Genomic DNA, 25,995 nt, shown 5'->3' with positions numbered 1-25,995 from the left:
TACGTGCCCTGGTAAGCAAAATATTAAGTGTTTCACCTCCAACGACCGAACTGAAAAAAACAACAGCAAGACCCATATCATTCTTTTGCAATAAATATAGGAACAACATAGGTACGTTTAAAAAATATGTTTGCAGTATTTGTTTCGCTTACTCGACACTTATCTATATTATCATATGAAAACATGATACGCTTCTTATTGGACCAAACACATCGTCTAGTTGGTACATGCAAAAATATTTATTTTGTACCCTCCAGTCAAAAAGTGATAATCAAGCGGCTCTGATTTTTTATTCCATTTGAATTCCCGCTTTTTTGTCTATACGTAAATTTTGAATTAAAAAAGAAGTAAAACAAATTTCTTTTCGGTTCGGGGTGATACAGGAATCCAGTGGATTTCACTCAAAACGTGAAATCCACTCAGAACTCAGTCATTTTAATTAATAATTTTTAGTTTTTGTAAACATATTGGAAAGTGCTTCATGAAGGGTTTATATTTCAAATTTTATTGAAATTTGTCAAAAAATGAAGAATTTAGAGCCATTTTTTGACAATTGATCGGAAATCGAGTTTTCGAGAAGTGGAATCCACTCGTAACTCATTCATTTTGATTAAAAGATACAAAAAAAAGTTTATTGTTTGCATATTAGTTAATCTGCGTTTCGTTGTACTTAGTTCTTGCCGAATTCACGTGACTCTCAAAATGGCCACTGTCAACAAACTTTTCAATATTTCTGTGTTTCAGTTTTTGGCGTTTGTTTCATTCTCGTTCTGCAATTCTAAACCAAATATTGTGTTTGTTCTAACGGACGATCAAGATGTCACGATGGGTGGTCAGGTAAAAAAGTTTTTACGCATTAGAGTAATGTTTCAATCAAGTGGGGAAATACAGTCCTACATACGATGTAAATTGTAAGACAGCTATTAAAAGTAAGACTGCCCTGGTAAATGAGCTTAGGCTTATGTGAAAAAGTAAAGCATCCTGCCTCTCATTTAATTTTAACATAACTGTTAAATGAATATACTGTATTACATGTAAGAAAGTAATCTATTATGACATAAATACACAAGCACAGGCGCAGTTACTTTGCAGGACCCACCCTATTTGCCCCTTGAAAAAAACAACAATAAAAGAAGTCTAAAAAAAATGGAAACCATTTATGATTGGAACATGATCATTATTCACAAAAACCTAAATATCAATAAAAAATTCCCACGCAAATTTTGTATTTCCAATATATTCTAATGTTACTTAATAAGAGTACTTATTAATAAGTAATTGCTTTATTTTTTTTCCATTAATTAATTAATTAGATTATTAAATAAAATGATATTATAGTCTGAGTCCATACTACATCATTACCAACACTTAGTCATTTTTAAATGCCGTCCAGGCTTTTCTTGTTTAATGTTGTTTAGCCTGGCAAAACACCATTAAACAAAAAAAGCCTGGACAGCATTTTAGAATGATTATATCAACACTAGGTTCAGTTAAAATTATGTCTAAATAGTAATACATACAGTATATACATGTTCATGTTTGTCAAGTTAATTACAAGTTAGAATATTAGGGTATAGTTCTTACTTTATTTAAGAACCAGAAGACAACATAATATGCATGCTCATGTAGTCATTTTATATTCAGCTTCCTATGGTGAAGACTAAAAAACTGATTGGAGACAATGGTGTTATCTTTACAAACATGGTAAGCATCTTAAGTTATTTCTGTGGTATAAACAAAATTAATTTCAAATGGGATTTACCAGTAATGTTTGTTTACATGTCGCTGACTCGCTGTACATGTAAGAAAGTTCACTGCTGGTAATAGCTTTCCTTTGATCGTTACTCTAATTTTGATTCCAGTTAGACTTTACTGTTCTACTTCTTTTTTAAATCATAATAAGATGTACCTTCCCTCTGAAGAAAAGAGTCCAACAATGGGTTTGTTTTCCAGTTTACAACCAGTCCTCTATGCTGTCCTAGTCGATCCAGTATCATGACAGGCCGATACGTCCACAACCATGGGGCCTTTAACAACTCCCTGTCTGGAGGCTGCAGCAGCAAAACATGGCAACAAAAACAAGAGATTGATGCCTTCCCAACAAAACTGAAGTCTAAAGGATACTCGACATTTTTTGCTGGGAAATATTTAAATCAGGTGAGGTATGAAATTCAGTTCAAGCTATCAAAGTGACAATCAGTATGGTACATGTACATGTCAGGACTTTTTCTGCCCATTTTGGGAAAAAGACCCTAGACAATTTGGGAAAACTTGAGTCCCGAAGTATGCCGAAATTGGGAAATTTTACAGTTAAAAGAACAAGCTTTCCGGTCTCCTGCGAATGAGGAAATTATTAAAAAAAAAATTCCCTTTTAAAAGAACAGAAAAGGCTAAAATATCAATTGCAATAAATCATGATGGATTATATTTCGTGATGAATGTGATGAAAATCAATGATTTCATAATTCAATTAGCCTCAAAACTTTTCATCACATAATTTATTATGATGTTGAATCAACCAGTACAGGTAAAAAGTCATTCTTCAAAAATCTTTTCTGTTAGTTTTTTGAACTTTTGATTTGGAAAAATATCTTATATTTTGCTTTGGGAATGGGTCGGATGGTACTATAGAAAAAGCCCTGAATGTACTAATTTTGCTGGTAAAATAATATGTTCAAACTTAAAACTATGACGATTTTGTAGCATTATGTTTTATTATCATTGGTATAATGAACCCAGTATGTTTGTTAAAAAAAGGGCATTGTTTATAAAAGAACAAAAGTAAATTGAATATTAAGAAGATGTGTTGAAATATTCAAAGATAACAGTATTACTTTTGTTTATTAATGAATTCCTTAATTTAAGAAAAAAATTCCAAAAAGACAAACATAAAGAAGTTAAAATTAATGTTTTACAGTATGGTCATCAAGGTGCTGGTGGAGTTGAGCATGTTCCACCTGGCTGGGATGTTTGGAATGGTCTTGTAAGTGTCATAAATAAAATAAATGCTATAAATATGGTCATTGCAGACTAGATATGTGCTATGGTGATTACATGCTAGATACATGCTATGATGACTACAGTCTAGATGCATGCTATGGTGATTACACACTAGATACATGCTATGGTGATAACACACTAGATACATGCTATGGTGATTACACAATAGATACATGCAGTGGTGATACCACACTAGATACATGCTATGGTGATTACTGTCTAGATACATACTATGGGGATAACATACTAGATACATGCTATGGTGATTACAGTCTAGATACATGCTATTGTGATTACATACTAGATACATGCTATGGTGATTACAGACTAGATACATGCTATGGTGATTACAGACTAGATACATGCTTTGGTGATAACACTCCATATACATGCTATGGTGATTACAGACTAGATACATGCTATGGTGATTACAGTCTAGATATATATGCTATGGTGATTACAGTCTAGAAACATGCTATGGTGATTACAGACTAGATGCATGCTATGATAACTACAGTCTAGATACATGCTAAAGTGATTACAGTCAAGATACATGCTATGATAACTACAGTCTAGATACATGCTATGATAACTACAGTTTAGATACATGCTATTGTGATTACAGTCAAGATACATGCTATGGAGATTACAGTGTAGATATATGCTATGGTGATTACATACAAGATACATGCTATGGTGATTACAGACTAGATACCTGCTATGGTGATTTCAGACTAGATACATGCTATGGTTATTACAGTTTAGATACATGCTATGGTGATTACAGTCTAGATATATATGCTATGGTGATTACAGTCTAGAAACATGCTATGGTGATTACAGACTAGATGCATGCTATGATAACTACAGACTAGATACATGCTAAAGTGATTACAGTCAAGATACATGCTATGATAACTACAGTCTAGATACATGCTATGATAACTACAGTTTAGATACATGCTATTGTGATTACAGTCAAGATACATGCTATGGAGATTACAGTGTAGATATATGCTATGGTGATTACATACAAGATACATGGTATGGTGATTACAGACTAGATACCTGCTATGGTGATTTCAGACTAGATACATGCTATGGTGATTACAGTCTAGATACATGCTATGGTGATTACAGTCTAGATATATATGCTATGGTGATTACAGTCTAGAAACATGCTATGGTGATTACAGACTAGATACATGCTATGATAACTACAGACTAGATACATGCTAAAGTGATTACAGTCAAGATACATGCTATGATAACTACAGTCTAGATACATGCTATGATAACTACAGTTTAGATACATGCTATTGTGATTACAGTCAAGATACATGCTATGGAGATTACAGTGTAGATATATGCTATGGTGATTACATACACGATACATGGTATGGTGATTACAGACTAGATACCTGCTATGGTGATTTCAGACTAGATACATGCTATGGTTATTACAGTTTAGATACATGCTATGGTGATTACAGTCAAGATACATGCTGTGGTGATTACAGACTAGATACCTGCTATGGTGATTACAGTCTAGATACATGCTATGGTGATTTCAGTCTAGATACATGCTATGGTGATTACAGTCTAGATACATGCTATGGCACTTACTGACTAGATACATGCTTTGGTAATTACAGTCTAGATACATGCTATTGTTTTTACAGTCTAGATACATGCTAAGGGGATTACAGACTAGATACATGCTATGGTTATTACAGTTTAGATACAGGCTGTGGTGATTACAGTCTAGATACATGCTATGGTGATTACAGTCTAGATACATGCTATGGTGATTTCAGTCTAGATACATGCTATGGTGATTACAGACTAGATACATGCTATGGTGATTTCAGTCTAGATACATGCTATGGTGATTTCAGTCTAGATACATGCTATGGTTATTACAGTTTAGATACAGGCTGTGGTGATTACAGTCTAGATACATGCTATGGTTATTACAGTTTAGATACAGGCTGTGGTGATTACAGACTAGATACATGCTATGGTTATTACAGACTAGATACATGCTATGGTGATTACAGTCTAGATACATGCTATGGCGATTACAGACTAGATACATGCTTTGGTAATTACAGTCTAGATACATGCTATTGTTTTTACAGTCTAAATACATGCTAAGGGGATTACAGTCTAGATACCTGCTATGGTGATTACTAGATACATGCTATGGTGATTACGGTCTAGATACATGCCATGGTGATTACAGACTAGATACATGCTATGGTGATTACAGACTAGATACATGCCATGGTGATTACAGACTAGATACATGCTATGGTGATTACAGACTAGATACATGCCATGGTGATTACACACTAGATACATGCTATGGTGATTACAGACTAGATACATGCTATGGTGATTACAGACTAGATACATGCTATGGTTGTTACAGTTTAGATACAGGCTGTGGTGATTACAGTCTAGATACATGCTATGGTGATTACAGTCTAGATACATGCTATGGTGATTACAGTCTAGATACATGCTATGGTGATTACAGACTAGATACATGCTATGGTGATTACAGTCTAGATACATGCTATGGTGATTACAGACTAGATACATGCTTTGGTAATTACAGTCTAGATACATGCTATTGTTTTTACAGTCTAAATACATGCTAAGGGGATTACAGTCTAGATACCTGCTATGGTGATTACTAGATACATGCTATGGTGATTACGGTCTAGATACATGCCATGGTGATTACAGACTAGATACATGCTATGGTGATTACAGACTAGATACATGCTATGGTGATTACAGTCTAGATACATGCTATGGTGATTACAGACTAGATACATGCTTTGGTAATTACAGTCTAGATACATGCTATTGTTTTTACAGTCTAAATACATGCTATGGTGATAACTGTCTAGATACCTGCTATGGTGATTACTAGATACATGCTATGGTGATTACGGTCTAGATACATGCTATGGTGATTACAGACTAGATACATGCTATGGTGATTACAGTCTAGATACATGCTATGGTGATTACAGTCTAGATACATGCTATGGTGATTACAGACTAGATACATGCTATGGTGATTACAGACTAGATACATGCTATGGTGATTACAGTCTAGATACATGCTATGGTGATTACAGACTAGATACATGCTATGGTGATTACAGACTAGATACATGCTATGGTGATTACAGACTAGATACATGCTATGGTGATTACAGTCTAGATACATGCTATGGTGATTACAGACTAGATACATGCCATGGTGATTACACACTAGATACATGCTATGGTGATTACAGACTAGATACATGGTATGGTGATTACAGACTAGATACATGCTATGGTGATTACAGACTAGATACCTGCTATGGTGATTACACAATCTTGATACGTACTATGGCAATTATAATCTACAATCATGCTATTCTACTGTAACATTTTTTTGTCATTTATGTGATTTATCAGGTGTTCAGTAGTTATTACACGGATGTTTTATTCTAATTTTAATAATGCTTTCTTTTTTACCAGTATTAGATGCCTGGATTTCACTTGCATACATTACATATTGTTGCTTTGAAAGTAGAAAAAAACATGAAATAGAATATCAAGAATAAAAAAAAATGTTGATTAATTGTTTCTTGTGGTACATAAACAATGCTTTGCTGTTGTAGGTCGGTAATTCAGTATATTACAACTACAGCCTATCGGTGAATGGGGTCAGAGAAAAACACGGCGACACATATCCACAAGATTATCTCACAGATGTTATTGTAAGGAATTTTGCTATTAAACAATGTTAATCTGTATTTCAAATTGTGGTAAATCCATGTATACCTGAACATTGGTGTCTACCAGCAGAACATGTATTGTATTTCAAAAATAAAAGAGAAAGGTCAGCTTTTATGATACATAACATGTAAACTAAAATTACTACTATTTCTTTTATAGAATGCATTTAGCATTTGATAAGATTGTAACATTGACTAAATGGTTGCAGCACAAGAGAGCTAGAAATTTTCTAGATAAGCGAGACAAATCAGCCCCCTTTTTCATGATGTTGTCTACCCCGGCATGTCACGGCCCATTCACTCCGGCCCCACAATACAACAGCTCCTTTGCAGACAAACAGGCGCCCAGAGAGGGCAGCTATAATAAAAAAGGAGATGTAAGTCTTCCAACTTTTGCAGATTGATTTTCTTTTTAATTTATAAATTCTGGAGGTGTTTTTATTTGATAAAAGAAGTTAGTTTAAGATTTACTTTTACTGTATTTGCTTGCAGGATAAACACTGGTTGATTAGGCAAGCTATTGTTCCAATGCCTGATGACACAGTTCAGAATTCTGATGACATTTTCCGCAGAAGGTATCCATTTATTTGTTTGTTAAGTACATGTTAGTATTCAACATCATTTTTTTATTATTTGTTAACATTTGACTTTTATTCAAGATTTTATTGACAATTTGAGCGTATTTGGGGTCTGTGGTATGTAAAGTGAAAACAACACCTTGGTCTAACAGTATAGATACATAATCATATTGATGCTTTGACATCTCTTAAAACTGGGTTTACAATAAAATCTTAATATCATATCACAAGAGTGCTTTCAGTACATTCATAGATGATATACAAATAATCAACAGTGTGCCATATGTAACAGGTGGCGGACTCTTCAGTCGGTGGATGATATGGTGGAGGATATTGTCCAGACTTTGAAACAGAAGAACCTCCTCGACAACACTTACATTGTCTTCTCCTCTGACAATGGCTACCATCTAGGTATGATATTGCTATCATTAACTAGCTAGTAGCTATGTTCATGTTGTGGATTGGAAATTTTACTTGCAAAAAAAAGAACGCTTTCATATTTAACTGATTTTCTCATTTTCGGACAAAGGCATCAGCATGCAGGTTTTAATTACCATAACTCAATGTTCAAATAATGGATTTTCTCTTTACCTACATGTATGCATGGTTGTAAGTTTTTCTTGAAAAGTTTAGTTGAAGTACCAGAGACTGTGGGTAGTTAAACAGAAGTGTAACTGTTTATCAAGCATATGGGCTTTTTCAGGTCAGTTTGGTCTACCATACGACAAGAGGCAGTTGTACGAGTTTGACATTCGAGTGCCGCTAATGGTCCGGGGGCCAGGAATCAAGCCTAATCAGACATCGAATGTAAGTCCCTGTCAAAAAGGGATTGATTTTGTGCAAAATATGAAGTAAAATAGCTTTGTAAATGTTAATTGCTCCTTTTTACATTTGAATAAAAATGTTTACAATACCTGAGGTTAGCTACCTGTTTTAGTTTATACTTATTATACCCCCCAAAACAAAGTTTGGGGGGGTATACTGGAATCGGGTTGTCCGTCTGTCTGTCCGTCTGTCCGTCCGTTTTTTTTTTGTCCGGGATTCATCTTTGTCGTTATTGAACAAATCTTTTTCAAACTTTCAAATATTAATGACCATGATGTAAACCTGTGCCTCCGTGGATTTGGTCAGAGTCGCATGATCCTGAGTGGAGTTGTGGCCCCTTAATGAGTTAAATTGGGCAAAATTAGCTTTGTCCAGGATTCTTCTTTGAAGCTATTGAGCAAATCTTTTTCAAACTTTCAAATATTAATGGCCATGATGTAAACCTTTGCCTCCATGAATTTGGTGGGAGTCACATGATCCTGAGTGGAGTTGTGGCCCCTTAATGAGTTAAATTGGGTAAAATTAGTTTTGTTCGTCCTACTCCTTCGTCATTTTTGAATGAATCTTTTTCAAACTTTTAGCCATGGTGAGAACATTTGCCCCTGTGATTGTGGTTGGAATCACATGATCATGTCTCCAATTATGGCCCCTGAATAAGTTAAAATAGGCAAAAATTATACAGCTTTGTCTAGCCTAATCCTTGGTCATTTTTTTCTCATTTTTTCTATAAATCTTTTTCAAACTTTCAGATGTCAATGACCATGATATGAACTGTTGAATATGTGATTTGGTGCACCTGTATTAATCAGAATGTTTGCATGGCCTTAAAAAGACCTTTAATTGATTTTGTCCTTAAAAAGACCATCAAAAGTCCTGAAGTTAGGTGCATACAGGCCTTAAATTTGTTACAATATTCGCTTTGGTGGCCTACTCCTTTGTCATTTTTCAATATATTTTTCTCAAACTTTCAGCTATCCATCACCATGATGTGAACCTTTGTATATGTGATTTTGTGCACCTGTATTATTGCCTTGTGCTTTCTAATGATACCATAACTAAGGCCAGGGCAAACAACCTAGACAGGGAAGGGTTGGGGGGTATTCGTTAGCCTTTGGCTTACAGTTCTAGTTTCTTTTTGCTCGATTGTGATGAAACCTGATAGCTTATAGAATCACTCTCAACTCCGTTTCAATGGTTGAAACCAGCACTGGCATCCAGCTCGAGGGGCAATTAGAAAGTACATCGAGCGGGGATCAAACCTACAACCTTTTGGGTGATAAGTGAACACCTATACCGCAATACCACTATAAATTACCTGTGATACAATAATGTACATGCTTTTAAACAAGTTAAATTGCTAATTTTATTACAGAAAATAGTAGCCAACATCGACCTTGCCCCCACATTTCTGGACCTAGTGGACAGGACGGTACTGCCCAATGTTGATGGTCTGTCATTTAGACCATACCTGTACCCGGACCAGAACTCAAGTGTACCCTTGAGGGACTTCATTCTGATTGAACACTCTGGGGAGCATGTTAATGATGTACAGGGCTGCCCGGGGTATAAGAACCAAGGGTTAAATGTAAGTGTGCAAATTGCAAACCTCTTATTGCTATACTTTTAATGAACATGTAGTCCAAATGAACAGAAAGCAAATTGAAATAGAAAAACATGTAAACAAAGGTGTGGAATATATGATTTGTGAATTAATTATATAAAATGTCAACTATCATTTAAATTATTGTATTTTGCCATGTTCAATGCTTTAAATATTATTTTAAATAAATAAATTATTTGGAGACTTTTTTGTGGTAATTAGAGTTTGTTTCAATGCATTATCTAAAGAAAGAGCTCATCAGAGTTAATGTTTCTTTTAAAAAAAATTTGCATTAAAGATGTCTTAACTTCTTTTCACTTATTTTAACACCGAATGCATACAGTTATAAACTGCCTTGTGATTGCACGAATATATGAAAATGTATACCATATTCAATTACTCTTCAAACAAATACATGTTTTAATTGAATTATTGTTAAACATAACTATTTTTTATTTTTCCTTGAAAGAACTGTGATAGACACTGTGTGTGCGAGGACTCCTGGAATAATACGTTTGCCTGCCTCATACAGCTACAGGGGGCGTCCACGTTTAAGACGTGCGAGTTAATGGATAATGAGGTGAGTCAAGTTTATGCTTTATGTTTTTTGTTCTGTCCGGTTGTGAAGACAGGAATACAATATTATTTATATTATTTGATAAACTGTGATGTCATACTTGTTAATAGGGACTTACTTTTCATTCATTTTCAGGGTTAAGGCGATACCCCCGGTACACCTTATTCCATATGAAATTTTAAGGATTGTTTATTTTTTAAAAGAAATCTGAAAGTAACTGTGCATAAAAAGAAATCTGAAAGTAACTGTGCATAATGGGTTTTAAAGAGATGGGTTTCTTTTAATCTATAATTGTATTTCTTAGCAATTAGATCTTATATTTTTCTAACGAAAATAATAAATTCAGCCTTACTTACATTACCCGTGTACAATATTGTCCTTTTTCAGAATTTTGTGGAGATATATGACCTCAAGTCTGACCCGTATGAGCTGACAAATCTCTATAAAACAATGGACCCCAAGCAGTTCTCCAACCTTCAGAGACAGCTGCATTATCTTGCCACGTGTAAAGGACCGCAGTGCAATAGTGTGCCGTCAAACTTACTCAAATAGTCAGATATGAATCTGTGATACAAATGTAGTTTATGTAAATGGATATGAAAATAATTGTTTTTATGATGACCAAAATGAAACAAACTAGCTGGAACAAGTGTGCAATGTTGGACTTATTATCACATTTAATTTTGTATTGAGGATGTTGGGTGCTATAATGAAGGTGTAACTTGCATTTTGTTATAGAGAGCAATATGTCGTATGATTCTGTGGAAGTTCATATTATGTGGTATACAAAAGTCTTAAGTCACACTTTTGTTTCAACATTGACATCAATGACACCAAATAAGTTGATTAACTAGTTAAGTTTAAACTTATTTATTTTACATTTCAACAATTGTGAAACAAGTTATTACAACATTATAATAATTCCCCACATCTGCATGATGCTATTTGACCAAAAAGTAATTGTTGTTGTTGTTAAATTTCTTTCTCCTCATTTTTTGTTGAGATTATCTTATCATTGAATACAGTATGTACATGTGTACATTCCATACATGGCAGTTTGTAAGTTATGTGTACATTGTTTTGTATTGGTCAGCTGTGGATGTGGTACATCTACTGATGACATGTTATAGTTGTATTGGTCAACTGTGGATGTGGGACATCTACTGATGACATGTTATAGCTGTATTGGTCAACTGTGGATGTGGGACATCTACTGATGACATGTTATAGTTGTATTGGTCAACTGTGGATGTGGGACATCTACTGATGACATGTTATAGCTGTATTGGCCAACTGTGGATGTGGGACATCTACTGATGACATGTTATAGTTGTATTGGTCAACTGTGGATGTGGGACATCTACTGATGACATGTTATAGTTGTATTGGTCAACTGTGGATGTGGGACATCTACTGATGACATGTTATAGTTGTATTGGTCAACTGTGGATGTGGTACATCTACTGATGACATGTTATAGTTGTATTGGTCAACTGTGGATGTGGTACATCTACTGATGACATGTTATAGTTGTATTGGTCAACTGTGGATGTGGTACATCTACTGATGACATGTTATAGTTGTATTGGTCAACTGTGGATGTGGTACATCTACTGATGACATGTTATAGTTGTATTGGTCAACTGTGGATGTGGTACATCTACTGATGACATGTTATAGTTGTATTGGTCAACTGTGGATGTGGGACATCTCCTGATGACATGTTATAGTTGTATTGGTCAACTGTGGATGTGGGACATCTCCTGATGACATGTTATAGTTGTATTGGTCAACTGTGGATGTGGGACATCTCCTGATGACATGTTATAGTTGTATTGGTCAACTGTGGATGTGGTACATCTCCTGATGACATGTTATAGTTGTATTGGTCAACTGTGGATGTGGTACATCTCCTGATGACATGTTATAGTTGTATTGGTCAACTGTGGATGTGGTACATCTACTGATGACATGTTATAGTTGTGTCCACACATGTTGAAGAATCTCATCATTGTTTGTCAGAGACATACATTTATGTAGAATATTTTTTTAAAAGTTGTTAGTTATCAAGTTGTTAATGTCATATCGTTTGTATCGATAAACAATTTTACATGGTGCCCGCCTTCTGAAAAGAAAAAGGAAGTGTGTTGCATTAAATCAAACATGTTATTGTACAATAAAGTTGAAATTGTCATTTTGTGTCCATTTCTTTTTTTTCAGTGTATGTATAATGTTTGAGCTGTGGAATAGTTTTGCTGGGGAATCCGTTACACTTTATTTATGATACAACGAAGCATAGCCCAGTAGTGTATCCGGGGTAACCGACGATGGAAAGCCTTACTTTAATTAATAGAATTGCACGATATGAATTAGGTAATAAATGGATTAAGGCTTCCATTGGCTGACCTTGTAAAAGGTAAATTCACAGTTGCGCATAAAACATTAAATTACATTAAATCAGAGATAAGATTTCTCCGTGGATCCAATAGCTCCAGTGACCCAGAAATGATTTATGTATATTAAGTACATGAAAAGAAATGACTAAAACAATACAATGGAAACTACAGGGAGAAGCCCAATAGTTCAACACATAACGAACACCCTGTGTGGAGGTACAAGGCATAACGAACACCCTGTGTGGAGGTACAAGGCATAACGAACACCCTGTGTGGAGGTACAAGGCATAACGAACACCCTGTGTGGAGGTACAAGGCATAACGAACACCCTGTGTGGAGGTACAAGGCATAACGAACACCCTGTGTGGAGGTACAAGGCATAACGCACAAAACAACAGACTGCAAATACTAGTTTACCAAATGCCTTAACATATCAGATGTTGTTACCGCATTGGAGCGTTCTGTGAAACTGGTATTGACCTTGGGATTAACCAGTTTTTAAGTACTTAACCTCAACATAAACTGTACACTATGCTGTTTTTATAGTTTGTTCTGAATTAATGATAACACAGCCCAAGGATTATGACCACTTGTAATATTCACACTGATAATTTCAGTTATTTAACATTATATCATATTATGCATGACCGGAGCATTATCTGAGTCCCAACGCCGTATAAACTTATAACAACTGAAGCCGGGATTATACATCGATAACAGTGCTTTGACGTACGCTAAATTGGACAGAAACTTGAGTTAATACAAAGGTTCCGTAGAGGAAGGATGCAGCATAGTGAGGCAAATCTTGTAAGCCTTTTGCTGGTGAGTGTGGCAATGGGTGTAGCTCAATGTGCGGATTCGCCCAGCCAGCCAAATATCGTTTTTGTGTTGACAGACGATCAGGATGTCACCATGGGAGGAGAGGTGAGTGGCTTAACGAACTATATAAATACGATCTCATATTGCATACAAAGATAGCAGCATCAGTCAGAGATTGTGAAACATATTTTTGTTTTTGTATATAATAATAAACATAATAAGAAGGTATCGAAGACCATTTTCTCCTCCTTCCCAGTAAACCCGAACTTTTTGAAGTTATAAAAGAATAATGAGCAAATCCTGCACCTCGCATGGAGAGCTTGAATGCACAAACACTGCCGCAGAAAAAAACCTTGTTTTTTTTCCAGAAAATTAGCTTTTTATCGTATTAATTTTTAACAAGCAGTTGATCTGGTCCAATGAATATGGTAGGATCCAATGGATATGGTAAAACATGGATGAATGCCTTCTGTTGTACAATGTATGTGCCTTTAAAGACACTTAAAATGCGCAACTGAACTGTGTATGTATTCAGCAACTATATGGTGTACATAAATTTAAAAAAGGCCTTTGATCTTGTTGATCATAACATCTAAAATGGGGTTTGTTCTTCAAGAACACCAAATTATAACACAATTAAGCAGGTATACGTAAGCCTATTCCTTCTGAGTGCTTTTATTGATACATTTGAATAGTTCCGGGAGTAAATAGGTTGTAGAATAAACACACATATAAACCATCTGTTAATTGAAAATGCCATCTATGATTTTATGCAGAATAAACACATTTGAAACTGTTTAATGTATGAATGACGACGGTAATAATAATTATTAAAGAAGACTGAATTATTGCGGAAATGAGGTGATAGAAACTCCAAAACTGCATATATCTACGTAATACTGAGTCATTAACTAGAGAGGTCCTATATCACAGAGGTGTCTTCCAGGCACAAACATCGTTGAAAACTATATTGTCGACAACTAATATAGCCTTGAATATCATTTAAAATTAAATAAACTTCGCTCATCCTTATTTACTTACAGACGCCGATGGTTAAGACAAAGAAGCTCATTGGAGATCAAGGAATCGTATTTAAAAATATGGTAAGCCGACATTTTCCGAGGTCTTTCAACGTTATATTACCCGTACGAGTGTACAAAAGTCTTAGTTTTTATGGAGATTGTTGGCATACGATAATAAACTTGAGGGAAAAAATCAAACGTAACTGGCGTTCCTTCCTTACTGACAGTTCACAGTGAGCCCACTTTGCTGTCCCAGTCGGTCAAGCATCCTGAGCGGACGTTACGTTCACAACCACGGCGCCGTTAACAACTCCGTTGAAGGTGGTTGTAACGGCGAGGGGTGGCGCGGGGATGAGGAGTACATGTTCCCTCCAAGACTCCAGTTCCGCGGTTATACCACTTTCTTCGCAGGAAAATATCTCAACCAGGTTAGATTCTCGTGTCATTAAATGTTCTTGTTCAATGGCATCATTACTCTAAACAATATGTATTTTACAGCGATTGTAGAGAAAGCTATGACAGCTTATACTAAGTCACTCTCGTTGGCACGTTGTTGCGCGAGAGTGGGGTCTTGTGTTGTGGGGGGACCCGGAGTACCCAGAGAAAACCCACTTGTCCGGCTTGTTGACCACAAACCAAACTCACATGCGCCCATGCCGGGAATCGAACCCTTGCTGAGAAGCGAGTGCGCTAACCACTGCGATAACAAGGTCAATTATTAGATAATTTGCTCACCATGTTCACATGAATGTCACTTATTTGTTTACGGAAAGTAATGCCCTCGGGAGTGTTGATGTTAATTGCCTATGTTGGTCCTATTCCAGTACGGTATGCCAGATGCAGGAGGTGTTGAACATGTTCCCTCGGGCTGGGACTTCTGGAACGGCCTGGTAAATACACCCACAAACAATCGGTATTACGCGTTAATTTTGGTAATGAATGTCTCTTGAAAATTAAATGGGAGAAAATTATTTCCCTGTCTAGTTGTGTATGTGTCTGCCTCTCATCCACAAAGTCAACCCCTGTCTAGTGGTATATGTGTCTGCCTCTCGTCCACGAGGTCACCCCGTGTCTAGTGGTGTATGTGTTTGCCTCTCGTCCACGAGGTCACCCCGTGTCTAGTGGTGTATGTGTCTGCCTCTCATCCACAAAGTCAACCCCTGTCTAGTGGTATATGTGTCTGCCTCTCGTCCACGAGGTCACCCCGTGTCTAGTGGTGTATGTGTTTGCCTCTCGTCCACGAGGTCACCCCGTGTCTAGTGGTGTATGTGTTTGCCTCACGTCTACGAGGTCACCCCGTGTCTAGTGGTATATGTGTCGCCTCTCGTCCATTAGGTCACCCCGTGTCTAGTGGTGTATGTGTTTGCCTCTCATCCACGAGGTCACCCCGTGTCTAGTGGTGTATGTGTTTGCCTCTCGTCCACGAGGTCACCCCGTGTCTAGTGGTGTATGTGTTTGCCTCACGTCTACGAGGTCACCCCGTGTCTAGTGGTGTATGTGTTTGCCTCTCGTCCACGAGGTCAACCCCTGTCTAGTGGTGTATGTGTCTGCCTCTCGTCCACGAGGTCACCCCGTGTCTAGTGGTGTATGTGTTTGCCTCTCGTCCACGAGGTCACCCCGTGTCTAGTGGTGTATGTGTCTGCCTCTCGTCCACGAGGTCACCCCGTGTCTAGTGGTGTATGTGTTTGCCTCACGTCTACGAGGTCACCCCGTGTCTAGTGGTGTATGTGTTTGCCTCTCGTCCACGAGGTCACCCCGTGTCTAGTGGTGTATGTGTTTGCCTCACGTCTACGAGGTCACCCCGTGTCCAGTGGTGTATGTGTCTGCCTCTCGTCCACGAGGTCACCCCGTGTCTAGTGGTGTATGTGTTTGCCTCACGTCTACGAGGTCATCCCCTGTCTAGTGGTGTATGTTTCTGTCTCTAACAAACGAGGCCATGTGTTTGAATCATACTTATGCCGTTCAAGCTACACCAGTTATGGGAAGGAAAATGAAAGAAAGTAATTCATATCACTCTATAGTTTTCTGTTATATATAAGCAGTCGGGTTAGGTTTTTTCAAAGAATATACATGTGTACGTTTGTGTTTTAGGTTGGTAACTCCAAATACTACGACTACAGTTTGTCTGTGAACGGCACGGAAGAGAAACATCAGGCAGATTATGAAAAGGACTACCTCACCGACCTAATTGTAAGTCTTTGACAAAAGAATACTCTTTGTTTTTAAGTCATATTGCTTTCCTCCAATTGATACAATTCTGCTGTAGCAACTAAGACAACACATTTGTTTATTAAACTCTCATATTTTTAATGAAAACATTCAGAAGACATGCATACTAGTTTCTAAAGCATAAATTGCTTGTTTTGTCTACAAAGCGCCGGCGCGGCATAGACTTCCTAGAGAAACGGAATAAATCGGCGCCGTTTTTTATGATGTTGTCCACCCCTGCCTGTCACGGCCCCGACACCCCTGCCCCACAGTACAACACCTCATTTCCGGAGCAGATGTCGCCCCGGGAAGGCAGTTACAACGTCAGAGGAAAGGTTGTACTCTTGATAGGATTTCGCCAAAAAAGTTTATTATTTTTACGGTAACGCATACACTCTCCAGACTCTGTCCTGTGTAAACGTTTTATTGTAATCGCGAAATTTTGGCAAATTAAGTGTCATACAAAGTATTAGACGATGATAATTTAAAATACGCATTACTAAATCTAGCATCAAATATATCCGCAGAATATGAAAGAATATTTAGGTCATGTTTCAGTTCAACTGCATACATATTTTCCAGGACAAGCACTGGCTGATAAGACAAACGGTTGTACCTATGCCAAATGACACTGTAGCAAGTTCCGATAACATTTTCAGAAGGAGGTAACATCACCAGAACATTGCGCTTGGGAATGTAAATTAGGATGTTTTGACCGGTGTCTCTCAACCATAACTTTGTAACCAAACAACAACCACCGTTAGAACGAAATACATTTAGCTGAATTTTTTTAATAAATACAGTACTGTGGCATCATCCATCCATCTTAGTTTTTACTTTAGTTACTCTAGTAGTGATTTGTTTAGGGTAGCGATCACATGTCGTGCTTCTCTAGCATGTAGCTTACCATTGTCAACATTTTGGATTATAATGTCTCACACATGTGTCACCATCTTGCAGGTGGCGGACCTTGTTGTCCGTTGATGATATGGTGGAAGAAGTTGTTCAGACTTTGGAGCGTCAGGGCGCCCTCGATAACACATACATCTTCTTCTCCTCAGACAACGGCTTCCATCTTGGTACATACATTTAGTACTATAATTTAGTACTTTCGGGTATTTTCTAATCGGAGGCATATACCTTAATTCTTATTTGAAGTCCATGCGTTCCCGTGCAAGGTTTGAACGTATTTAGAACCTATGTTGTTCGTTCTGACAGTTCGTGCAGCATTTCAAGAATTTCACATACACCTGTGTTTATTTTAAACCAAATAATCAGAAAAATGTATCTTCCCAACAAACTATTATATTATACATTGAAGTGCTAAGTAGCCATACTCGCGTGATGCACCCCGTTGTATAGGATTGTATAAGTATTCAATTGTTGTGTTTTTGGACAGGTCAGTTCGGGTTGCCAGTTGACAAGAGGCAGCTGTACGAGTTTGACATCCGGGTCCCGCTGATGGTCCGGGGGCCAGGAATCAAGCCTAATCAGACGTCAGATGTATGCATAGCAATATCCGTTGATATAAAAGAGAATACATGCACGATAATTACAAGTAAACCATTATTTCAGTCCCAAATTGCTCAACAATCTTAAGTCCTCAAAAACGGGACCAAGCTCAGCACATTAGTTTTGTATGTTACGAATCGAGAAATATCTTCCTTTTAAAGAGTTTTGACACGTTTGATTTTTGTTTAATATTAGATCACGGTAAGCCATTTTTCTATTTAAAATGAAGTTTAAGTAAGTTAATTGGCTAAGCGAAATAAGATACTTAAGCTTGAAACGCTTTTTCGGAAAATTGGTTGCAAGCTCATTTTCAACGTCCAGAAGCAATGCTCTCATACAGAGAGAAGTTAAGTCAATTTCATTTAAATAAATAAACATCCGTTCAAAAACAGTCAGGTATTGGTTAAAAAATAGGGCTTGTCAATTACTGACTTAGCATGAAATTTCGCGTAGTAATAGTTCTGAACATGCTTACCGTGAGGGGAATATACGACAACATGTCAAGTGGTGGCGCGAAAATACGAAAATTGTCTGTGTAGCGGTGCGGAAACATAGCGATTTATTATTCCGTATTCTTGCTCTGCCGTATGGCGTATTTTTCTATGTTCATCCTGCCATTTGGCAGAAATCAACCACCAAACGGTGCATACTGCGACTGTTGTACATTATTACATCAGACGTAAACATGGTAAAGCACCCATCTCTTCCAACGTTTAGATCAAACTCCTGTCTAAATGGAATTTCATATATAACGCAGATGTTGGTGGCAAACATCGACCTGGCGCCCACGTTCATGGAGCTGGCGCTTAACTACACCATCTACCTGGACGGCATTTCCCTCAAGGCGGTTCTACATCCGGGGTCCGGACCCATCCCCTACAGGGACACGCTGCTCATAGAACACTACGGGGAACACACGGATACGATGAAGGCCTGTCCGAAGTTTGATAACCAAGACTTGTCAGTGAGTGCTGCGTATTGGCCTTAAATAATGCCCACGTATCTCTAGTTTGAGTAGTTTAAATATTCCGGGACGACATTGTTGTGTCAATAGATATAGTAACTGTATTTGAAACGTTGGCAATTTCCGAGCGGCCTTTGAAAATTGTTACCATTGCTTAAGACTTAGTAATATCAATAGACCAATTTCGCCGGTATTGGGAAAATTAGAAATAAAATAACTTGAAAATCTCTTTGATTCACAAGAATGATCTCTTAACAATCTCACCTTCTATCAGAATATCATTTTGGCAAAAGAGAGAAGAATTTAGGTCAACATTTCCATGATACAACACAATTTTAGTTAATTCCAAATAAGACGTTCATTTCCCTTGATAGAATTGTAACAACCATTGTGTGTGCGAGGACAGTCTGAACAACACTTTCTCGTGCATGCTGCAGCGCTCTCCGGGCAAGATGCTTAAGGTCTGCCAGCTACAGGATGATGAGGTAGGGAATGGAACTTTATGACGTCAGAGTATGGTTGCATTGCAATTAAGAGTCATAAAAAGAAATCTTAAGCTGTGAAAACAGTAATTCGCAACCATTTAAAGTGTTTCTGGTCCTCTGTTTATTTGGATTTCTGTAAGCATCGCACTCGAGGCAAATATGTGGGCTTAGAGCGAAACGCACAAGGAATGAGACAATGGCGGTTTTATGCTGTATCCGTGTTTCATAAGCTTCTTGTATGGTTTTGTAACTTGTGATTATCATCTGCATTTATTTAAGTGACACTCTTATTCAAAATGAATACATAAACATGTATAACAAAAATCAATTTTGACTGATAAACCTTTAACTACTTAGTAAATAATGTAGTTATAGAAATTATTAATTACTGATAACAAGATTGTAACCGTGTATTTAATAGCAGAAAGCGCAAAAATATTAAATGATTGGTGACTGCTAAAATATTTACTGTGGTTTACTATAGTCTCATAAGGTTGAAATACCGTGTTTAATGCTCATTTCTTTCAAATTTAACTCGGTATCCTTCATAAGAACAATTGTTTTTGACATTTATTCATCCGTTTTGGTATATAAAACAATATTATCTATTAGGATAAATCTTATATGTGAGTAAGAGTGCATCTCTAATGTAAGACATACGAAATTTGCTGGCTTGAAAAAGCATCTATGATCCGCGGGAACTAACAGTGAATGGGAAAAAGCATCCTGGCCATTAACAATGAAACAAGTGTAGCAAAATAATCATGAAATTCAACTAAAAAGGGAATACTTTTGTTTTCCTCGCAGGACTTTGTGGAGATCTACGACACGTTTACGGACCCCTACGAGTTCAATAACCTGGCGCCATCCATGGAGGTGTCGCGGCTGGCGGCGCTCCGGAAACAGTTACAGCAACTGGTGGACTGTGAGGGGAGCGCGTGCTATACTGTCACACATTGACACTGTGACATTGAAAATTAATTTAATTCATCAACTGCAAATCTTGAATATTGCCTTATCTTGTCTTAAGCTGTACTATCATATCATTTAAAGCATTTTAAACATGTACTTGTCTTTGAAAATATACATATTTAATGTGGTAATTGTATAAAGAAACTGTGTCAAATATGTGACTTAACTGATGTGTACAAAGATATATTGTGGATTTATATATACATGTTAATACACATGATATATTTGAAAAAGACTTGTTCAAGGTTCGGTTTTGCTTATGAAGCTAACATACTATCTTTGAGTGAGACTGATACTGAAGAAAGTAAATGTTTGAATTAATCACTACCGAAGACACAAAACAATAATGGCCAGCCATTTGAAATATATGAAGCAATTTACAATACTAGTATCTTAAGACACAGGAAGTTGTTATGTGGCTGGGTCATCAGTGTTTATTACTAAAACAAATAGTTGCAGTATTTATGAACTGTACAGCCCATTCTTCAACCCTTCCATAGAAATCTCTATGACAATTACTAGTGCTAGCATTCAGCATAAAAATGAATAAAAAATGAGAAGAATTGGTATGTTGCTTTTTCATCTAAGTAATTGTACATGATTTCAATGCAAAAAAATCACACCCTCAAATTGACAACAAATTAGTTGAATTGTTTGAATATTTTGTGGGTGATCAGTGATCATCCGAGTTGTAACACATTTGACTGTCAATCAAGGGGTCGCAGGTCCGATTCCTCGCCGCACCACAAAAATAAATCGTCTTCCAGGAGGGATATTAATGGGGTCCCACTGTGACATTGCCATATACTGGTGCATGTTCAAGAACCAGGGTACATTGTAGCTCTAACCAATGTTACGTTCTGTCTGTGTGCTATGCTAAACCTAACATGACTATAACAATCTTAACGGAGCACTCACCAAATGGGCCTAGCCTGAGTATGAGTGTAAATAAACTTACACACACACACACAAACTTTAAAATCAATGGAGTAACCTTTAAGAAATGTACAACATCAATTAAAGTGCCATTAACATTCTCCATCAGACAATAAAAGTAACAGCATTTTGTTCATTCGTTTGTTCTAGGCAAAATAGTTACTGAATAATTAAACAAGATGACAGGTTTATACTAATAGGTGAAAACTAAATTGGAACATACTGCCAGTAAAGGATGGAATCAATGGCATTGCATTGTGCAAAAAGGAAACACCAACATTCAGTGGGAAGTCAAATATTTAAACAAATCTGCTAATTGTCTGAGCACTTTCATGCAACATAAAAATTGACAAAGAACAAAATATTTGTTTTCAAAATGAGATTGAGTGTTATGGTTGCAAGTGTCATCTAAGAATATTTCTTTACATTCAAACATTGGAAATAAATCCAGATCATACAATATTAACACATTCCTGTATGAGGAGAAGTGCAGATATATACTGACATGGCAAGCAAGAAAACAGTGGACCAATCTGCATATTCCAACTTTGCAAGAACTCAAACAAACAAATATAAGGTAAGCTTTTGTCTGTACTTTTCAATATTATAACGAATAAAACCCTATACTTGAGTAAAAAACAAGCATAGGTGTTGTTGACGCAACATTGGCTATATATCTAAAAAGACATTCAATATATTCAAATGAAACTTGGTACACTTGTTGCGGGAGACACTACAAACACATACAAAAAGGCCCATAAATCTGTCATGAATAATTGTTGAGTTATGCCCTCTTGTAGACTGATAAACAACAAAAGGCCTCGTTCAACCTCTATTGTGTGCCTTTAAAGGGGCTCGTTCAACCTCTATTGTGCGCCTTTAAAGGGGCTCTTTCAACCTCTATTGTGCGCCTTTAAAGGGGCTCGTTCAACCTCTATTGTGCGCCTTTAAAGGGGCTCTTTCAACCTCTAGTGTGCGCCTTTAAAGGGGCTCGTTCAACCTCTATTGTGCGCCTTTAAAGGGGCTCTTTCAACCTATATTGTGCGCCTTTAAAGGGGCTCATTCAACCTCTATTGTGTGCCTTTAAAGGGGCTCGTTCAACCTCTATTGTGCGCCTTTAAAGGGGCTCTTTCAACCTCTAGTGTGCGCCTTTAAAGGGGCTCGTTCAACCTCTATTGTGAGCCTTTAAAGGGGCTCTTTCAACCTCTATTGTGTGCCTTTAAAGGGGCTCTTTCAACCTATATTGTGCGCCTTTTAAGGGACTCGTTCAAATCTTGCAGTCAGACATCGTAAAAATTAACTTGTACAATTAATAATTATTTAAGAATGTGACTACTTTTATTATTTTAGACTCAACTTTACAAAATTTTGCTTAAATGAGTATCTGCTAGTTGCTGGTTTGGTATATTTTACGTAAAATGTAGTAAAATAGTTTCAACAGCCCTAAAAAATGTTGACAACAAGAATCTGTGAACGAGTCCATTTGGAATAAAGAAAGAAAACAATTCTTCTTTAAATATATACATAATTATATTCAATTTGACAATGTAAGTGAACAATTGGTAATTTCAAATAATACAATATGTTTCTTAAAACAAACAAAAAATCGTATGATAATAACCAGAAGAGTTTTAGTGTACATTTCTCATGCACTTAATTATTAATTCACCCAGTGCAATAATTTTTTACAGCACTAAAACTGTTATTTCATTTAAAAAAATGAAAACAGTTAATTTCACTTATTTGACTCATTTGACTCATTGATACTAATGCCTCTAATAGCCTCTTACTAAATTAACAAGTCATAGCAAATCACATCACGCTAAGCCTACAGCCTTGATCACCCCGGAGGTTTCATCTTTGACTCTTCAGGGTAATACCGCCTTTTGAGTGTCCTGTACTTTTTAAGCATGTAAAGGGCCTCAAGTTCTTTCACCACATATTGTCCTCGGGCTAGAAGCATTTCTATTTCATTGGGGTCTGTCACGTCTTTGTTCTTCATGAACGCTGCCTTAAGCTTCGGCCTGAAATAATCTCCACCTGCAGGGTAATCCTGTCCTAGGTAAAGTAGCTGAAATGGTATAGCAGTTACATCATTGCAACGTAATCAAAATGATTTTGATATTTGCTGTTATATTTTGCAAACATATTTCAGTTATACATTGTAATCAATTATTTGTGTGATATGAATTAATTTATCATTTACAAGATGATCATGAATGCCATAAAAATAAATTAAAACAAGAGCTGTCACAGTATGTGATGAATGCCCCCGAATGTGACATTGACCTATGAACAAAGTCAGTACATGAAAAGTTGATCTTGCCTTTACGTGTCAAATACATATGGCAAGTTATTTTAAATTGCCTCTGAACATAAAAATACCACCCATATTTAACAACCTACACTCTTATGACCTTATATTCAGCATTCCATTATGAATAAACACTAAGTGTATCATTCACCTTAGAGGTAGGGACATGGGTCTTGCACGTGACACATCGTCTTGGTATGTCGAACACATGTGGCAAGTTATTTTAAAATATGTCCATACAAGAAAAAGTAACAGCCCGGACATAACAACCTATACTCTATGTCCTTATATGTAGCATTCCATTGTGAATAAACATTTAAGTGTGACCTTGACCTAAGAGGTAAGAACACGGGTCTTGCATGCGGCACGTCCTCTTGGTATGTGGAACACATGTGGCAAGTTATTTTAAAATCTGTCCAAAAAAGAGAAAGTTACAGCCCAGACACGACAACCTATACTCTATGTCCTATTTATATGCAGCACTTGATTTTGAATAAACACTAAGTGTGACCTTGACGTTGGAGATAGGGACACGGGTCTTGCAAGCGACACGTCCTCTTGATATTTCGAACACATGTGGCAAGTTATTTTAAAATATGTCCATACAAGAGAATGTTACAGCCTGGACACGCAACCTATGCTCTATGTCCTTATATGCAGCACTCCATTGTGAATCAACACTAGTGTCTTGGTATGTGGAACACATGTGGCAAGTTATTTTAAAATATGTCCATACAAAAGAAAGTTACAGCCCGGACATGACAACCTACACTCTATGTCCTTATATGCAGTATTAAATTGTGAATAAACACTAAGTGTGACCTTGACCTTGGAGGTAGGGATACGGGTCTTGCACGTGACACGTCGTTTGGTATGTGGAACACATGTGGCAAGTTATTTTAAAATCTGTCCATACAAGGGAAAGTTACAGCCCGGACACATGGACGGACCGATGGACGGACGGTGCGATTTTAATATGTTCACCTTCGGGGGCATAAAAAACACTATATTTATTTTTTTCACAGTACATCCTTTCGCTAAAAGTGAAATATTGTTGAAAATACACTGTTATAAAGATTAGGAGTAGTTGTTAAACATATTTTTTAAACAAAAAAAAAGAAACAGGGCTGAAAAATATAATGACATTGTACATACTGTTTTATAGAGGTCAATTACTTTGTGTCGTAGTGGATTGCTTCCCATCTCAGAAGTCTGTAAAAAGTTAATGCAAGAAGAGGGCAGCATAAACATTAGGTTTGCACAATAAACAGCATCAAGTGATGAAAGGAACAAAATTTTGTTGAAAACACAATTTTCCAATGCCTTTAAAAAAAATACTATTTTTTTACGGAGGGGTGTGTGGCCTTAGGGTGGGTCATATCAACGCAACTGCCGCCTGTGGCACTTACATGGTAAACTATGAATATAAACCTTTGCTATCTATTTCAAATGTAAAGTACTTCTCTAATTACAATTTCAATATTTTTGAGACCCCTCTGTTTTAACAAAAACCCGTTAAGATGTTAGGGATTGGAAGAATCCCATATAACACGTCTTCTAATTTAGAATACTGCCGCCCGTGATCTAAACATTGAGGAGAAAAAAAAGTTTCGTTAATTTCAATTGTGAATAAATAAGGGATTTAAGATTGCAATCTTACATTTGGCACATAAGTCTAAAAAGCTGACCTCAGTAAGGAAATGTCATACTATTTCGCGATTATCACTTTTATGGTTTTGTATGCTGTCATGACGATAAACGACGTTGTAGATTTTGAAAAACAGAGATACAATATTTTTGCTTTGCAAATGTTTGTTTGTCGTACATTTTCTGCAAATAAATTACAATTAAGCCGTTACCTTTCTGTTTCTCGTTCCTTTCGCGGGGACTGTCAAACTGGTTTGCGGTAATAGCGAAGATGTAGTAAATAATTTTAAATTTTAGTCACGTAATAAAAAATGAAAAAAATGCCCAAAAGTT

At 36.7% G+C, this 25,995-nt stretch overlaps 3 protein-coding genes across 4 annotated transcripts; 2 read left to right on the top strand and 1 right to left on the bottom strand.

The window, feature by feature from the left end:
• Positions 1-685: 685 nt before the first annotated feature.
• On the top strand, positions 686-12,580 carry LOC128232649 (N-acetylglucosamine-6-sulfatase-like). Of its 2 annotated transcripts, XM_052946336.1 has the most exons (12): positions 686-837; positions 1,645-1,704; positions 1,954-2,157; positions 2,918-2,983; positions 6,690-6,788; positions 7,016-7,183; positions 7,299-7,381; positions 7,677-7,795; positions 8,088-8,191; positions 9,582-9,794; positions 10,279-10,389; positions 10,774-12,580. In XM_052946336.1, exons 1-12 carry the CDS (start codon positions 703-705, stop codon positions 10,936-10,938), a joined length of 1,527 nt encoding a protein of 508 aa, XP_052802296.1. In that variant the 5' UTR covers positions 686-702; the 3' UTR covers positions 10,939-12,580. The 2 variants fall into 2 exon arrangements, with proteins under 2 accessions (XP_052802296.1, XP_052802297.1); XM_052946337.1 differs by lacking the exon at positions 2,918-2,983.
• An 870-nt stretch (positions 12,581-13,450) lies between these two features.
• Positions 13,451-21,314, top strand: LOC128232469 (N-acetylglucosamine-6-sulfatase-like). The gene is made up of 12 exons (XM_052946036.1): positions 13,451-13,707; positions 14,646-14,705; positions 14,852-15,052; positions 15,449-15,514; positions 16,716-16,814; positions 17,000-17,167; positions 17,415-17,497; positions 17,793-17,911; positions 18,232-18,335; positions 19,102-19,308; positions 19,683-19,793; positions 20,601-21,314. Exons 1-12 carry the CDS (start codon positions 13,567-13,569, stop codon positions 20,751-20,753), a joined length of 1,512 nt encoding a protein of 503 aa, XP_052801996.1. The 5' UTR covers positions 13,451-13,566; the 3' UTR covers positions 20,754-21,314.
• A 1,901-nt stretch (positions 21,315-23,215) lies between these two features.
• LOC128232477 (electron transfer flavoprotein regulatory factor 1-like) lies at positions 23,216-25,922 on the bottom strand. Its single transcript, XM_052946048.1, has 3 exons — positions 25,875-25,922; positions 25,171-25,227; positions 23,216-23,772 (listed from the first exon to the last, which is right to left on the bottom strand). Exons 2-3 carry the CDS (start codon positions 25,216-25,218, stop codon positions 23,542-23,544), a joined length of 279 nt encoding a protein of 92 aa, XP_052802008.1. The 5' UTR covers positions 25,219-25,227; positions 25,875-25,922; the 3' UTR covers positions 23,216-23,541.
• Positions 25,923-25,995: the final 73 nt, after the last annotated feature.

Source organism: Mya arenaria, chromosome 4 (genome assembly GCF_026914265.1).
Source record: "Mya arenaria isolate MELC-2E11 chromosome 4, ASM2691426v1".
Lineage (NCBI taxonomy): Eukaryota > Metazoa > Mollusca > Bivalvia > Myida > Myidae > Mya > Mya arenaria.
Note: the sequence above shows the minus strand (reverse complement) of the source record. Positions and strands in the feature narration are given on the sequence as shown.

Excerpts from the sequence above, each read along its gene's own strand:
- LOC128232649 (XM_052946336.1), top strand. The coding sequence starts at position 703 with ATGGCCACTGTCAACAAACTTTTCAATATTTCTGTGTTTCAGTTTTTG. Across the intron at positions 7,184-7,298 it reads GCTATAATAAAAAAGGAGAT|GATAAACACTGGTTGATTAG; the intron begins GTAAGTCTTCCA and ends ATTTGCTTGCAG. Across the intron at positions 7,796-8,087 it reads TGACAATGGCTACCATCTAG|GTCAGTTTGGTCTACCATAC; the intron begins GTATGATATTGC and ends GGGCTTTTTCAG.
- LOC128232469 (XM_052946036.1), top strand. The coding sequence starts at position 13,567 with ATGCAGCATAGTGAGGCAAATCTTGTAAGCCTTTTGCTGGTGAGTGTG. Across the intron at positions 13,708-14,645 it reads ATGTCACCATGGGAGGAGAG|ACGCCGATGGTTAAGACAAA; the intron begins GTGAGTGGCTTA and ends ATTTACTTACAG. Across the intron at positions 17,498-17,792 it reads GATAACATTTTCAGAAGGAG|GTGGCGGACCTTGTTGTCCG; the intron begins GTAACATCACCA and ends ACCATCTTGCAG.
- LOC128232477 (XM_052946048.1), bottom strand. The coding sequence starts at position 25,218 with ATGGGAAGCAATCCACTACGACACAAAGTAATTGACCTCTATAAAACA. Across the intron at positions 23,773-25,170 it reads TAATTGACCTCTATAAAACA|CTACTTTACCTAGGACAGGA; the intron begins GTATGTACAATG and ends ATACCATTTCAG.